Genomic DNA, 17,022 nt, shown 5'->3' with positions numbered 1-17,022 from the left:
TACTACCTTATATCTGTGAGCATGCCATTGTCAGTGGAAGAAAGAAAGATAAAGAGAGGGAAAAAACCATAAAGCTTGGAGGAGGAATTTATACCCTTGACGGTGGTAATGGTTTCTTAGTATCCTTACCCCAAATTCAGAGTTGTAGACATTATGTAGAAAAATAAAATGCATGCCTTGGCCCAGTGCCTAGTGGACAGTCTACCATAACTAGACAAACTCAGTTGCCAACGCAGTGGTGATGGCCAACAGCCGCGGCTAGGTCAACTTGGGGAGAAGCAGAAGGCTACTGGCAGCTCCCGCGGCCCAGAGCGACACACCTGTCACAGGATCTTCGCATTTAAGGCCAGGACACACCTCCAGGCCGGCCTTGGGCCCGGTGTCTTAGAGCAGAACCTGAGAAGGGGTTGTTCCATGTGACTTGCAGAGGGGCGGCTCTCAGACTGAGGAAAGCAAGGCACCGCGCAGGCGTGGGCAGCAGGTGCCGTGGTCTCTTCTGGAGACTGGCTTCCGCCTCATTCCAGCGGGGCCTGGAGTTCGATGGCCTCAGACTCAACCACCTCTTGAGGCGAAAACCCAGGCCTTCGTCCGGCAGCCTCAGCCAGCACTGTCGCCAGACGTTAGGACCTGCAGCTAAAGGGCAATCCTGCCCCGGAAACTCAGGGCTGCGTTTCTCGGCTCCCCTTTGAGTTTCGGGGCACACGCAGCATGAAGCGAGGAATGCGTGGGCAATAGGAGCGCCGGCCGACCTGCCGCCTGGCAGCCTTTGGAAGGCCTTCGCTCCGCAGGACCCAGGTGGCTAAAGACTGCAACAACTGGTCTCCTGGGGGCGTTGCCAGGGGCGGGGACTCTGGGGGCGTGGTCAGAGGCGGGGACTCGGGGTCGTTGCCGGGGCGGGGACTCCTGGGGCGAGGTCAGAGGCGGGGACTCGGGGACGTTGCCGGGGCGGGGACTCCTGGGGCGTGGTCAGAGGCGGGGACTCGGGGACGTTGCCGGGGCGGGGACTCCTGGGGCGTGGTCAGAGGCGGGGACTCGGGGACGTTGCCGGGGCGGGGACTCCTGGGGCGTGGTCAGAGGCGGGGACTCGGGGACATTGCGGGGGAGGAACTCGGGGCCTTACCAGGGACCTGGGACTCGGTGGCGTTGCAGAGGGCGAGTCCGGTCCTCGCGGGGGCGTTGCCACAGGGCGGTAACTGGGGCCTTCCCAGGGGGGCATATCTGGGACTAGTGGGAACGTTGCCAGGCCCGAGGACTTGGGGGCCGGTGCTGGGGGCGGAGACTCGCGGGAACGGGGCCGCAGCACGCTCGGGAGCCCCGCCCCCTTCGAGCGCATTTCCGGCGCGCCGGCGGACGTGACGTCAAGCCGGAGCCAGCTCCTACCTGTCAGTCCTGCGGGTCCTGCTCAGAGCTGCAGCGGAGCCGGGAGCGCCGGTCCGCTTCCGAGCCCGACGCGTGGACACGATGCGGGTGGGCGCCGGGGCTTTCGCCGCCAGCTGCGTAGCGATCGAAGTGCTCGGGGTGGCGATCTTCCTGCGGGGATTCTTTCCAGCTCCCGTTCGTTCCTCTTCCAGGACGGAGCACAGAGCAGAGCCCCCGGCGCCGGAGCCCGCTGCCGGTACGGATCCCCTCGCCAGCGTCTGTCCCCTGGCCCTGACCCCGCGGAGGACTCTCCCCTTGAGCGCGGCGCCTCCCGGGAGGCTCCTCTTCCGCTGTGATTGCCAGCACGGGAAACCGCTTTTACCGCCGAGGCGCCTTTTTCTGTGCCCTACAACTTTGCCAGCCACTGCCACCGACTCTACCGCCACCTTGCTTCGGATCACCACAGTCTGTTCCCCGTACCAATGCGCCCTGCCTCCCTGTGCCCATCCAAGGGCCTCTCCTCTTCCGAATAGGCCTTTGGATGACCCCCAATTCCAGCCCAATAAAACACAACAGATAACGTTCCCGTTGACCCCGCACGTTTTCTTCTGTTTTTGTTTTTTTTTTTTTCCAAGACGGCCCCCCCTCCTTTTTTTTAACCTACAGTGGTTAGGGCCTTCTGCATTAGGCCCCTTCCTATCCCTCACCTACACAGCAATATACATCAGGTAAAGGTTCTCGGGTTCTGGGCCAGGTCCCCAGAATTCCAGCCACCGGCCATGTAAACGCAGTTTGTAAGGCCGCCCATTGTTAGGGCAAGCTCCCTGAGTGTCCCATTCGGGACTTTTACATAGGAACTCCCCTGCCCCAGTTACTCCTTGCCATACTAAGGGTAACCCACTTCTTGTTACTGGGTCTCACTGTTAATACCTCCTCTCCCTACCACGAACAGCCCATCTTTGGGGTTGCTATACACAGATAGGACAGAATGTGTGCTGGAAAAGCAAAAGTTTGAATGTGCTTGAGCGTTAAGTAAAGTTTAAATTGTAATTTCCCTTTTTCCGTCTTTCAAACACTTTTAGGAGCCAGTTCCAACTGGACCAAGCTGCCACTGCCTCTCTTCAATAGAGTTGTCATTGTGCTGATAGATGCCTTGAGAGATGATTTTGTGTTTGGGTCAAAGGGTGTGAAGTATATGCCCTACACAACTTATCTTGTGGAAAAAGGAGCATCTCACAGTTTTGTGGCCGAAGCAAAGCCACCCACAGTTACAATGCCCCGAATCAAGGTAAGCTTGACTTGCTGTTTTATAAATCATGGTTGACTTTTTTGAAGGCTTATAGGGATTTTGTAGTTCTCTGTTTGGAGTCCCAGTTTCCACTAAGTGAAAATTAGTTTGGTGCTGTCAGTTTTGCTGGGGTAATAGAACATTAAAGGCACCTCACAGTCAGGTTGGAGCTGAGACGATGATTTGTGTCCCTTGTCAAGTAGCCAGAGTTCAGGCATCATGGGAAGTGTAAAGGATTTAGAGCCAGATCACCCAGGCCAGCTCAAGAGACATCCTTCTCTGTAGCCTACTCTCTTTAATCTTCAGTGGGTTAATTCAGTGGGAATTTTTGGGTGCAAAGTCTAATATTGACTTTGTACATAAGAAAGCAAACTCAGATTAGTTAACTGACGTGCCCAAAATTGAAGAATAAATAAGATCAAACAAGTATCACCTGGCCTCAACAATTACTGCTGTTTCTGGTGAGAATGGTTTTCAGGTATGCAGTACTTTACCCAAGAATCATGAGTAAATAAAAACATAAAGGTCTACTGATTGACTCAGGAAATTTTTCTATATAGATTACTATATGTTGAAACTGTAACAGTGATACAGTTGTGGGGGTGGTTAGTATCTGCTTTCCTGGTGCTTTTAGTCTCTAGTGAGATACATAGACATTCAACAAATAAGCACAAAATAAATGTGTGGTTATAAAGTGTCAAAGTGTGATGAGCACATGATGAAAAAGAATAGGATGTGATACCCAATGTGGATGAGGGGCTTGTCTGAGGAAATGACATTCAAATGGAGATGGGTAGGATGAGTAAGGGAGTGAGGGGCAGAGGGAGCAGAGGCTTTCAAGTTTGTGGCTGTACTCCATGCTGTGTGGTATAGTCTGTGTCTGACTGATCATGTGAGACCTTACAATTGGATGAGAATGAGCTGCTACTTAATTTAAGACTTGGAGGGGCAACATTTGTGGATGCTCAGCAAATCTGTTCACAGGATGAAAAAAAAAATTATTTAGGACTGAAGGCAGGTAAGTGCCAGATCATTCCATGACCCTTTCTGTGAGTTTCCCATGCTGTCTGTCACTTTGGGATGTGGTGCATCTTTTGCTCAGTGATACTGAGCAGCTACTAAACACCTCACCGTGTTCTAGATTAGAGGGATTCAATGCAGAACAAGATAGCAACATCCTTATGGAGCTTACTTTCTAATGGGAGGGACACAAAATGTAAGTATGTGGAAGGAATTGAGAAGGGGACAGTGATGGAGTGATGGGTGAGGAAGGGCAACTGTGTCACCATGCTCAGGCACAATCTCTCAGTAGCTGCTCTTCTGTTGAAAGTAGAAAGTACTGTCAGAGCTAAAAGAAAGTTGTTAGGCTCCTGGTCGCCAGGGATACTGATTTCTTTATCTGCCCTGTCAGAAGTATGGAAGGAGCCTTTTCTTCTTTATTCTTTTAATAAAAATGTTACTGGACTCCAGTTTGAGAAAATATGAAAGTACTCTGCAGGCATGGGTTCTGTCCAGACCAGCATGTTATCATCCCCTCACACAAGCCCTTTCTGTGAGGAAGGCACTGTGCTCAGCTTCATTTTCCAGAGGAGGGAATAGAGACTCGAAGAGGTAAAATCACAGTCAGCATCAGAACTGAGCATGGCCCTGTTTGTCTGATTCTAGAGCCTCTGGCAGCAGTGTCCTACAACTCTACTGCAAGTAGGATAACAAAGTAAATCCTCTTTAAAGCATGTTTGCAGAGCTCTCCCTAATTCTGAGAAGTCAAGAGTCGTCTGCTCCCAAAGCCACAGCAACACCGTTGATGTCAGATGGATGTCTCCTTCAGGTTTCCTGGGGTTGCAACTGCAACCCAGGTGTCAGCTGCACTCTCCACGGTTGAGAGATGACCAAGTAAAACCTGCTGTCCTTAGTCAGTGGGAACTCAAACTAGTGTGAGAGCAGGGAACAGCTTTGTAAAAGCCATAAAGAGAGGGTGAACAGATTGTATGAATGTAGGGAACTTTTTTATGTGGCAGCAAAGAAGTCTACTAACAGATGATAAACTGAAAAAATTATTTACAGTAGACATAACAAATAAGTTGGTAGGTCCATGATATGTAAAGAGGATCAGATCCAGGATGGACAATCCACTGGAAACCAGGAAAGGACATAAAGAAACCCACAAAGGAAGAATGTGAAGTGGCCAAGAAACATGTAAAATTCTCGGCCTTACTAATAATCAGAGCAAGGCAAATTAAAAGCAATCCATAACACCAGGTTTGTCTGTCACACTGTAAAAATTTAAAGATTGATAGCATCTGTTCTTCATGAGAAATGAGGTGGACATATACTATGTAGTACTGTGGGTATGGGTGTCCCTTGCTTGGACCACCCTTTCCTCTGTTAGCACCATGGTTTCCAGCCAGGACCACAAACATCTCCCCATAACCTCCTCCTGCCCAGAGCCTGGCTCAGTCAGACCACATTCCTGCCCTTCTTAAAACTTTCCAGTACCCTCTGCCCTCTTTGAGCTCTGACTCCCAGGGCTCTGTGTGGTTTTTCTCCTCTTTGTCCCATCCTTATCAGAGCTGCTCTCCCCTTCCTATACTTTTCCTCCGTGTTGGCCACACCTGACTCAGGTCCTCAAGTACACTGCTGTTTTCTGCCTTGGGCCTTTGCAGTTTTCCGTTTTCCCCCTAAAGCCCTGCATCACCTCTACAATTCTTCAACTAAATGATAATGCCATAGGATATTGGGAAATGTTCATTAAGATGGTCTTGCTTAAACATATACATAACACTGGAAAACTTTGAAGCTGTTTAAATAAAGTGTCTTTAAATAAAATGGTATGTTTCCTGGGGAAAAGAGGTTCATGATGTATTACTAGTTGAATTTGTGATTGTATGCACATAGGAAAGAGTCTGAAATGGCACTCACAAGTCCCTGGTAGCCTATAAGAGTAGGATTTGGGGGTGGAATTTTTACTCATTTCAAAGAATAACTTTGCTGAGATGATTTTCATACAGTGCCACACACATATCTTTGTATGTACAATATGATGAGATTTAGCAAATACTTATATCCAGGCAACCCTACCTCAAATCCGAATTCTGAACACACCCTGGGAGTGGTGGTGGTGGTATCCGCTCTTATTCTGTACAAACTTGCCTGAACTAGTCTGCAGTCTATCTCCCCCAGAGAATGCAGCAAATAGTGTCTGCTTAGTTGTAGTTTTTTGTTTATTATTTTGTTTTTTTTCCAAGCACATCATGCAGTATGGTGTCTGCCCTCTTCTGGGGATCTTTGTGGGTTGGGACACACACACTCTGTTCAGACAGGCTTCAAGCTTGCCCTTACTGTCACTGCTTTTCTAAACAGGGCTCCCTGCTCAGCCGCATGGAGCCAGGTGACTGGGGTCCTTGCTGTCACTCCAGATTTCCAGAAGTATGTGGGAGCTTATAAACATCACCTGTAACTGTCTCCTGCTCTAGATCCCCATTTTAAATATCCGGCTGGCCTCTTGCTTGTGCTGTTGGCCTTCCCTGTTGCTTGCACAACTTTCCTAGACATGGGGCTTTTCCACAGTCACATCAGGTCAGGTTCTTCATGGTTCCACATCACAGAACTGGGAGAAGGAGCCAGGAGCTGCCCTATGGGAAACCACAGGTACAGTGACTTTTCTTGAATACATGCTTCTCAATTGGTTGTATAGTTTCGGTGAATTTCAAAATTCTGAAATGGTTCTTTTTTATACTTACGCCTGTTTTCCAGTACTCTTGGGGGAGAATATTGGCCAAGCCCCTCTGGCATTCCATATGCCTGGTTAATTCATATTTCTGTTTGGCAGGAGGCATAGTTCAGTAGTAGCACTCTAGCCCAGCATGTGTGAAGCTCTAGGCTTGATCTCCATCAATACACATGTGCACACATTTATGTCTATTTGCTATTGAAGAGGTCTTGGCAGAATTCCTATACTTGGAATTATCCAGTTTCCTGTTTTTTGTGGTCCCTGGGTGATGATTTTGAGAGTGGTTGCGTAATTCCAAACCATGGAGGTCCATCACTGTGGCCTCTTAAGTTCTATGCTAAAAATGGGGGCAGTCATTGACTCAGTTCTGCATTATCAGAAAGATAACGAAAATATGTCACACCCACTTCTCCTTACAGAAAACGTGGTACAGCAGTGGGGGTGTTGTACCACTCACTTTGAGAACTCCTAGGAGTCATGTGTATAGGTGGCTTTCCTCCTGTTTGTCATTCAGAGATACTTAGACTTTCTGGAATATCAGTTTGGAATGGATCACAAGTTGGTGACTTCAGTACCCACCACACTTAGCCAGGTGTCTGAACTCACAAACCCATGGCTTCTCTGCCACTACTGTTGTCTAACTCTCCTAGCCTCTTCCTTTGTTCTCCTACCAGGAAAGGAACTGCTCTGCGCCATGCTCTTTATTGTGGTTAGGTTTGCATTATTGGGTTTGCTGGTTTTGAGCACAATCTGTGTGCTCGCCTCAGCTTCACCACAGGTGCTGTCCCCTCATTGGCTCAGCCTCCAGAAATGGGCACTCCTAGTTTCCTGGTTCATTGATCAGGTAGTCTTCTGTTTCTGCTGCTGTGCCTTTGGATACAACAGTCTAACTCTTGAGTGTTTTCTTCCACAGGCATTGATGACAGGAAGCCTCCCTGGCTTTGTAGACGTCATCAGGAACCTCAATTCTCCTGCACTGCTGGAAGATAGTGTGATCAGACAAGCAAAAGCAGCTGGGAAGAGAGTGATCTTTTATGGAGATGAAACATGGGTTAAGTTATTCCCAAAGCATTTTGTGGAATATGATGGAACAACCTCCTTTTTTGTTTCAGATTATACAGAGGTCAGTTTTTAAAATAAGAAATATGCCACCCTAGATAGAGCCTGCTGGCACCACCATCACCTAGTGAGAAGTGAAGTGACTCTATGTGGGATTTATTAATGTATGGAGTAATGTGGGAAATTGTAACTGTTATTCATCCATGTAATCAGTTACAGCTGGGAACATAAACCCTGGTGCAGGTGTGAGCAGAAGTCTGCAGGGCCCATGTGCAGAGCAGCTGAGCACCCACTGAGGGCAGGGAAGGGCATCATGCAGAGGAGCTGTTAGGGCAGACCCTGATGGACAAGTGGGGACGTTCCCAGCGGGCAGAACAGGGAGGCAGCATCTGATACAGCACAGCTGCAGCACTTCACCACTGCCAGGGAACCTCTAGCTTTTCAGTTCTGCAGGTGGAGTAGTGGTGAGCCAGGCAGAATCTGATCCTGAGAGGCATCATTGGCCTGTGCTAGAGTGTAGACTCCAGCCAAGGGAGAGCAGGATTAGCCTCCTGTGTTAAAGTTGACCTGAGGGCAGGAACACCAGCGCACCAGCTTGTCCACCTGGGAAGCTGGGTCAGACTGCCTCTGATCGTAGTGTGCAGGAGCGGGGGAGCACCTGTGGTGTAGTCCCGATCACACGGGTACCTTCTCTAGAGGCATGCCCTTTCCCATCTCTCAGGGTAGGCATCATATGACTTACCAGCAGTAATGTGCTTCCCAGGATATGTATACCTGTGTGCAGGAACATATCTCTGCAGTAGATGTGTTAGTGGGAGGGAAGGGGCTAGCTGAGGGGTCAGACCTGAGCAGGCTACCAGCTCGGTTGGGACCTGCTCAGCTGCTAATCTCTCCATCATGTGTTTGTTTCAGAAACAAGAGCCCATGAGTGCTGTCTCTTTCCCTCCAAGAACAGCCTTCTCATAAGACTGCTGGTTACTCTAACTCTGGGTGCTGTTGTGTCTTAGCTGCCCTTTGCCCTTTGTTACCCCGTGGCAACGTGGGGCCAATTTTACTTACTTTTTGTTAACTTTTAAAAGTTTAGCATAGCAGTGATCCCACAGAAAAATTTTTTGTCAGATCAACCCTTGCTCATTTAGATTATCTGTATGATGTGTTCTGTCCACAACCTAGAGACATAAAAACAATAGCAGTGAGGCTTAATCTAATACTAGTGTTTAGTTACTTATTTTTAATGACATAAGAATTTTTGTTTTGTCTTGGTTTGTGTTTTGTCTTTTCAGTTCCCATGAGTCCTGTGACCTAAGTAAAATAATCCCCTAGATTTTAAAATGGCAGCTGCTTTTTCCCAGGGCAGGGAAAATTGGTCAAGCTATTTACATGCACATTTCCCCTTCAAAGGTGGATGATAATGTCACAAGACATTTGGATACAGTATTAAAAAGAGGAGATTGGGACATGCTAATCCTCCACTACCTGGGTTTGGATCACATTGGCCACATTTCTGGGCCCAACAGCCCCCTGATTGGGCGTAAGCTCAGTGAAATGGATAGTGTCCTGATGAAGATTCATACCTCACTGCTGTCCAAGGTGAGACTGCCGGGGTGTGCTGTGTGGGGATGGTTTTTCCATTGCTGATCTTGGGAGGACAGACCTACTCAGGTGAGTGCCACATGACTGGCAATGCTCCATCTTCCCAGCAGCCCTGATTGCCTTCCATTTCACTATTCTTGGGCATTGGAGCTTACATTCTGACCAGGAAAGGCAAATAAGAAAGGTAGTGACTAAGAAATCAGTAACTCAAAAGCAGTTGGTGCCAGTGGAGGGAGAAGCACCGCTGTTCTGAGGACCTGCCATAGTTTTAAATGGTGTGTTCAAAGCAGCCTTCCGTGAAGATGGTGTGAGCAGAGACTTAAAGGGAGGGAGGGGTGGACATGCTGCCTATAGGCATGTGCCAGCCAGAGGAACAGTGAAGGCCAGTGGCATCTCCTGGCATGGCTTAGCGCTCTCTCTGGATGCTGGGGGATTTATCCGCAAACAATCCTGTAATTCATCCACCAACAGATGAGGAAATTGAGGCAGGAAGAGTCCCATGCCTGAGGTCTCACAGCCTGGAAGTGGCAGTGACAAATCTTTAGCTCTGGGAGGCCACAAACAGCTTTTCTGCACTCCACGAGCTGCATATGGTCATGTGTGTTTCTCCCATGTCATTGCTTGACTGGGACCCTTTCATCTGGCTGTGGGCTCATGGGAAGAGTGATCCAGTTTGCTGAGGAATGACCATTTATGAAGGAGGGCTTCAATCTGCACAGCTCCCTGGCAGGATCCCACGTGCTCTGCAGTGTGGTGGGCTGACCCAGTTCCCTTGCCTTTCAGGAGAGAGAGACTCTCTCACCCAGTTTGCTGGTTCTTTGTGGGGACCATGGCATGTCCGAGACTGGGAGTCATGGGGCCTCTTCCACAGAGGAAGTAAGCACACCTCTGATCCTGATCAGCTCTGCATTTGAAAGGCGACCTGGTGAGAACTTAACAGTGTTTAATACCGTGAAACGAACAGTCTGGTTTTAATTTTTTAAAAAAACATGTTTTAGAAGCTGAACGGGTTTCAAATATCCTGAGCTGTATGGAATGAGATTTACGGGGAGAGAGGCAGTCAAAATTTGGAGTTTACATCACTTGCCATAATTCTTAAAATACAAATACTCTTTATAGGAATTTTGTAGTTGGAATGCTACTGACTTGTTATCTGGAATTATGAAAAGAAAAGTGCCAGCAGCTTGTAGACATTTGCACTGCATGTATGACTGAAGGAAATGTGGATACTTATACTTTGAAAAATATGTCTGCCATGTAAAGCCACACACTGAACTAGCAGTGTTGGGGATGCAGTCAGAGCAGTGTTGGCTGAGGCCCCTTCCTCAGTGTCCTATATGACAGCCTCTCTGACCCACAGCACTCAAAGCTGTGACACACTCAGGACCACCCACCCTGCAGTCCTGTTGGTCTCCATGTGCTCTGGCCTGTCTCTCCACAGCTTCACTGACACTCACAGTGGGTGCAGCAATTATTTGTGCTGTGCAGCTGAGACCAATGGGTACTTTCTAACTGGTCTCACTGACACCGCAGTATCAGTCATGCTGGCCACAAAGCTCCTGGAGCTGCCCATTTTTCTGGCTTTCCTCCCAGCTCTCTCTGCTCTCAGTCCTTGTTGCTGGCTTAGCCTCATTCCTAGTCTTTTTTCCAGTCTGCCTTTTTGTGTTATTCTACACTGTCTCCTGGGTTGTGCTCGTTGACTTCTGCATTTGTGGTTGAAAATGTCTCCTCTTGCTGCCTCCACTCTCAGACCTCCAGATCTATACACCCAGCAGCCCATCTGCCCCTGCACTTTGATCTCACTCATGGAGCCAGTGTGGCAGCTTCACACCTGAACTGTCCCCCCAACTCTGTCCTTCCTTTTCCTTGCCAGCAAGTGTCACCACATGAGTCCCTCATGCCCCACTTGTTCCTCATACCCACATTCCTTTTCATCAATCTCCCTGTCTATAAAACCTTTCCGTGGTTGAACCAGGGTGGAGGAAAGATCCCATCACGGGCTTCTGACCAGCCCACTGTTTCATCCTAGCCACTTTCCCCATTGCTTACGTCCCTGCCTCCGCCCTCAGCAGGCACTTTCTCACCTGCGGACACTCTTGTCCTGGACTAATTTACATCACCTGTCAGCTCTTCCACAGCACCCTGTGCTCCGAGGGTTCATTCTTTGCCTACTTTGTCATTACAGGCTTCTTTGTGGGATTCACATCACATCTGCCTCCTCTGTCCACGCTAAGCCAGAGGAGGGCAGGACCACTACACACCAAGAGTCCAAAATGTTGCCTGATGTGTAATAGGTACCAAAAATTATTTGCTAAATGAATGAATCTTCAAACTAAGGGAGGATTTGTTGGGGAAGTGCTTCTACCTGCTTCTAGCTCTTCACAGGCTTTTTCCTTTTGGGGGTCTGGTCCCCTGAGATGTGTCACTGGCCCTGAAAACCCAGCCTTTCCTGGTGCCAGCCTAAAAGCCTGCCTTCTGGTAGGTGCGCACACTGAACCATAACACCCACCTCCGGCACCAGCATTCCACCACATCCATGCCTCAGGCAAGGTCAGTGTGCGTCTCACCTGCCTGAGAGAGGGCCCCTCCCTCTATCCACTGTATGGTCACTCAAAAGGGGTTTGTTGCACAAACCCTGATAGCCAGCTGCTGTGTTGGGTACAGCTGGATTAACAAAAGAGAGCTAAGCACAACCTTTGCCATGGAGAAGGTAGAAAAGAGACAGTTAAGCAGGCATTCTTTCTCTGGGAATGTCAGAGCTATTAGGTAACAGAATGCCAACACTTCATCTTTTCGTTCCTAAGGCTTGTGTTTAAGAATCAGTGTGCAGCTGTCTATGAGTGCTGCAGGCACAGCGGGCCTGGCTCCTCATGCTTGGCTCTGTCGGTTGCCCAGCAGCAGCCGCATTCTTGACCCCCACTGGCCATGTTGTGAGCCATTTTACGTGCCCTGTAGTGTGTTCACATGGGTGGGTGGCAGTTATCCCAGTCAATTTCAGGACGTGTCCATCTTCTTAACCTTCCCCTTGCTGTTGGCCACCCCCCCACGGTACCGGGCCTGGGCAGCCACTGCTCTGTCTTGGTATCTGGCTGGGCCTCCTGGATGTGTCATGAGGGAAGCTCTGCCATCGCAGCATTCGCATTGCTGCACTCTGGGTAGTGCTTCTCCAGGCTCGTCCCATGGCGGGCCCGTTGATTCTTCGTTCCTTTCTGTTGTGGAACCATATTACAAGTTGTGGAGGGACCCCGTTCCTACTTGCAGGTGGAGGACCTTCTGCTGCTTCTGCTTTACTGCTGTGAACATCACCTGCTACCTTTGGGAGGCATCAGTGTCTTCCCCCAGGACAGCCCTGCCCTGCCAGACACACTGCATTTCTGTTTGTTGGCAGCTGCCAGCAGGGTGGTGTACACACAGGGTTTTTGTTGTTGTTGTTGTTTTTGTTAACTGACTAAAATATTTTATTCTTTTTTTTAATTTATTTTCATTGTAACCAAATGGGATGCATGTTGTTTCTGTTTGTACATGGAGTAACAGCATGCATTTACATAGGGTAATGGTGTTTAATTCATTCTGTTATTTTTTCCTTCCCCCCACCCCTCCCACCCCTCTTTTCCCTCTATACAGTCCCTCCTTCCTCCATTCTTGCCCCCCTCCCACCCCCCATTACATGTCATCATCCACTTATCAGTGAGATCATTTGTATTTTGTATTTTTGAGATTGGCTTATCTCACTTAGCATGATATTCTCCAATTTCATCCATTTGCCTGCAAATGCCATGATTTTATTATTCTTTATAGCTGAGTAATATTCCATTGTATATATATGCCACATTTTTTTTATCCATTCATCAATTGAAGGACATCTAGGTTGGTTCCACAGTCTGGCTATTGTGAATTGAGCTACTATGAACATTGATGTGGCTGTATCTCTGTAGTATGCTGATTTTAAGTCCTTTGGGTATAGGCTGAGGAGTGGGATAGCTGGGTCAAATGGTGGGTCCATTCCAAGTTTTCTAAGGAATCTCCACACTGCTTTCCAGAGTGGCTGCACTAATTTGCAGCCCCACCAGCAATGTATGAGTGTACCTTTTTCCCCACATCCTCTCCAACACCTATTGTTGCTTGTATTCTTGATAATCGCCATTCTAATTGGGGTGAGATGGAATCTTAGTGTAGTTTTGATTTGCATTTCTCTTATTACTAAAGATGGTGAACATTTTTCATGTTTGTTGATTGCTTGTAGATCTTCTTCTGTGAAGCGTCTGCTCATATCCTTAGCCCATTTGTTGATTGGGTTATTTGTATTCTTGGTGTAGAGTTTTTTGAGTTCTTTATATATTCTGGAAATTAGTGCTCTATCTGAAGTATGAGTGACAAAGATATTCTCCCACTCTGTAGGCTCTCTCTTCGCATTACTGATAGTTTCCTTTGCTGAGAGAAAGCTACTTAGTTTGAATCTATCCCAGTTGTTGATTCTTGCTTTTATTTCTTGTGCTATGGGAGTCCTGTTAAGGAAGTCTGATCCTAAACCAACAAGGTGAAGATTTGGACCTACTTTTTCTTCTGTAAGATGCAAGGTCTCTGGTCTGATTTCAAGGTCCTTGATCCACTGTGAGTTGATTTTTGTGCAGGGTGAGAGATAGGGGTTTAGTTTCATTCTGTTGCATATGGATTTCCAGTTTTCCCAGCACCATTTGTTGAAGAGGCTATCTTTTCTCCATTGCATATTTTTGGCACCTTTGTCTAGTATGAGAAAATTGTATTATTTGGGTTTGTGTCCGTGTCCTCTATTCTGTACCATTGATCTACCTGTCTATTTTGGTGCCAATACCATGCCGTTTTTGTTACTATTGCTTTGTAGTGTAGTTGAAGTTCTGGTATTGCAATATCCCCTGCTTCATTCTTCCTGCTAAGGATTGCTTTAGCTATTCTGGGTTTCTTATTCTTCCAGATGAATTTCATGATTGCTTGCTCTATTTCTGTAAGGTACGTCATTGGGATTTTAATTGGAATTGCATTGAATCTGTATAGCAGTTTTGGTAGTATGGCCATTATGACAATATTAATTCTGCCTATCCAAGAACATGGGAGATCTTTCCATCTTCTAAGGTCTTCCTCAATTTCTTTCTTCAATGTTTTGTAGTTTTCATTGTAGAGATCTTTTACCTCTTTGGTTAGATTGATGCCCAAGTATTTAATTTTTTTTTTTTGAGGCTATTGCAAATGGAATTGTTTTCCTCATTTCCCTTTCAGCTGTTTTGTCGCTTGCATATAAAAATGCTTTAGATTTATGCATGTTGATTATAGCCTGCTATTTTGCTGAATTCATTGATGAGGTCTAGAAGTTTTCTGGAGGAGTTTTTTGGATCCTCTAAATATACAATCATGTCATCAGCACATAGTGACCACTTGAATTCCTCTTTTCCTATTCGTATCCCTTTAATTTCTTTGGTCTGCCTAATTGCTCTGGCTAGAGTTCTGAGGACAATGTTGAATAGAAGTGGTGAAAGAGGACATCCCTGTCTTGTTCCTGTTTTTAAAGGGAATGGTTTCAGTTTTTCTCCATTAAGAATGATGTTGGCCATGGGCTTAGCATAAATAGCCTTTACAATGTTCAGGTATGTTCCTACTATCCCTATTTTTTCTAGTGTTTTGAGCATGAAGGGGTGTTTTATTTTGTTGAACGCTTTTTCTGCGTCAACTGAAATAACCATATGATTCTTATCCTTAAGTCTATTGACATGATGGATTACGTTTATTGATTTACGGATGTTAAATCATCCTTGCATTCCAGGGATGAACCCCACTTGATCATGGTGCACGCTTTTCTTAATATGCTTTTGGATATGGTTTGCCAATATTTTGTTAAGGCTCTTTACATCTATATTCATCAAGGATATTGGTCTAAAATTTTCTTTCCTTGATGTGTCTTTGCCTGGTTTGGGTATGAGGGTGATATTAGCTTCATAAAATGAGTTTGGTTGGGTACCCTCTTTTTCTATTTCCTGGAATACTTTGAGAAGTATTGGAATGAGATTTTCTTTGAAGGTCTTGTAGAACTCGGCTGAGAATCCGTCTGGTCCTGGGCTTTTCTTGGATGGTAGGTTTTTAATGGCTTCTTCTATTTCATTGCTTGATATTGATCTGTTTAAATTGTGTATGTCCTCCTGGTTCAGTTTGGGAGAATCATATGTCTCTAGAAATTTGTCAATGTCTTCAGTAGATTCTGTTTTGTTGGAATACAGATTTTCAAAGTAGCTTCTAATTATGTTATGTAGCTCAGTGGTGTCTGTCGTGATATTTCCTTTCTCATCACGAATTCTAGTAATTTGAGTTTTCTCTCTCCTTCTCTTTGCTAGTGTGGCTAAGGGTTTGTCTATTTTGTTTACTTTCTCAAAGAACCAACTTTTTGTTTTGTCAATTTTTTGAATTATTTCTTTTGTTTCAATTTCATTGATTTCAGCTTTGATTTTAATTATTTCCTGTCTTCTACTACTTTTGCTGTTATTCTGTTCTTCTTTTCCTAGGGCTTTGAACTGTAATGTTAGGTCATTTAGTTGTTGACTTTTCATTCTTTTCTGGAATGCGCTCCATGCAATGAATTTTCCTCTTAGTACCGCTTTCATAGTGTCCCAGAGATTTTGATATGTTTTATTATCGTTCTTATTGACCTCTAACATTTTTTTTATCTCCTCCCTAATATTTTCTGTTATCCATGTTTCATTCGATAGCATATTATTTAGTCTCCATGTGTTGGAGTAATTTCTGTTTTTTATTTTGTCATTGATTTCTACTCTCAGTCCATTATGATCTGATAGAACACAAGGCGATATCTCTATTTTTTTGCATTTCCTAAGGACTGCTTTGTGGCATAACATATGGTCTATTTTCCAGAAGGTTCCATGTGCTGGTGAGAAGAAAGTGAATCTGCTCATTGATGGATGGAATATTCTATATATGTCTATTAAGTCTAGGTTATTGATTGTGTTATTGAGTTCTGTGGTTTCTTTGTTCGGTTTTTGTTTGGAAGATCTATCTAGTGGTGACAGCAGTGCGTTACAGTCACCAGAATTATTGTGTTTTGGTCTATGTGATTCCTGAAATTAAGAAGGATTTGTTTGATGTACAGGGATGCACCATTATTTGGGGCATAATATTTACTATTGTTGTGTCTTCCTGATTTATGGTTCTCTTAAGCAGTATGAAATGTCCTTCTTTATCCCTTCTGACTAACTTTGGCTTGAAGTCCACTTTATCTGATATAAGGATGGAAACCCCCACTTTTTTACTGAGTCCATGTGCATGGTAGGTTTTTTCCCATCCTTTCACTTTTAGTCTGTGGATGTCTTTTTCTATGAGATGAGTCTCTTGCAGGCAGCATATAGTTGGGTCTTTCTTTTTAATCCATTCTGCCACTCTGTGTCTTTTGATTGATGAGTTTAGGCCATTAACGTTCAGGGTAATTATTGAGATATGATTTGTATTCCCAGTCATTTGGCTTATTTTTGGTTTTTAAGTTGGCTTGGTTTCTCCTTTGAGTGGTTTTTCTCTAAGGTAGTTCTTCCCTTTGCTGACCTCCATTGTTGTTTTTCATTTCCTCCTCATGGAATATTTTGTTCAGAACATTCTGTAGTGCAGGCTTTCTATTTGTAAATTCTTTTAACTTTTGTTTATCATGGAAGGATTTTATTTCATCTTCAAATCTGAAGGTTAGTTTTGCTGGGTATAGGATTCTTGGTTGGCAACCATGTTCTTTCAGAGCTTGAAATACGTTTTTCCAGGCCCTTCTAGCTTTTAGAGTCTGGGTAGAGAAGGTGGCTGCTATCCGTATGGGTTTCCCCCTATATGCAATCTGATGCTTTTCTCTCGTGGTCTTCAAAATCCTATCTTTATTTTGAATGTTAGGCATTTTCATTGTAATGTGCCTTAGTGTGGATCTGTTGTGATTTTGTGCATTTGGTGTTCTGTAAGCCTCTTGTATTTGATTTTCCAT

The 17,022-nt window shown here is 45.8% G+C and overlaps 1 protein-coding gene across 5 annotated transcripts in view; it reads left to right on the top strand.

The window, feature by feature from the left end:
- Positions 1-485: 485 nt before the first annotated feature.
- Positions 486-17,022, top strand: part of Pigg (phosphatidylinositol glycan anchor biosynthesis class G) — a 45,552-nt gene continuing 29,015 nt past the window's right edge. For 3 of the 5 annotated variants that reach the window (XM_047566441.1, XM_047566444.1, XM_047566447.1), the window contains exons 1-5: positions 1,103-1,615; positions 2,442-2,647; positions 7,291-7,500; positions 8,838-9,026; positions 9,813-9,954. In XM_047566441.1, the coding sequence (XP_047422397.1) occupies positions 1,462-1,615; positions 2,442-2,647; positions 7,291-7,500; positions 8,838-9,026; positions 9,813-9,954 (901 nt within the window). In that variant the 5' untranslated portion in view covers positions 1,103-1,461. Of the gene's footprint in view, positions 796-1,102; positions 1,616-2,441; positions 2,648-7,290; positions 7,501-8,837; positions 9,027-9,812; positions 9,955-17,022 lie in introns of those variants that run through there. The other 2 variants (XM_047566442.1, XM_047566443.1) reach the window with 2 other exon arrangements.

Source organism: Sciurus carolinensis, chromosome 10 (assembly GCF_902686445.1).
Source record: "Sciurus carolinensis chromosome 10, mSciCar1.2, whole genome shotgun sequence".
NCBI classification, from domain to species: domain Eukaryota; kingdom Metazoa; phylum Chordata; class Mammalia; order Rodentia; family Sciuridae; genus Sciurus; species Sciurus carolinensis.
The sequence above is the reverse complement of the archived record's forward strand: the minus strand, read 5'-3'. Positions and strand labels throughout refer to the sequence as shown.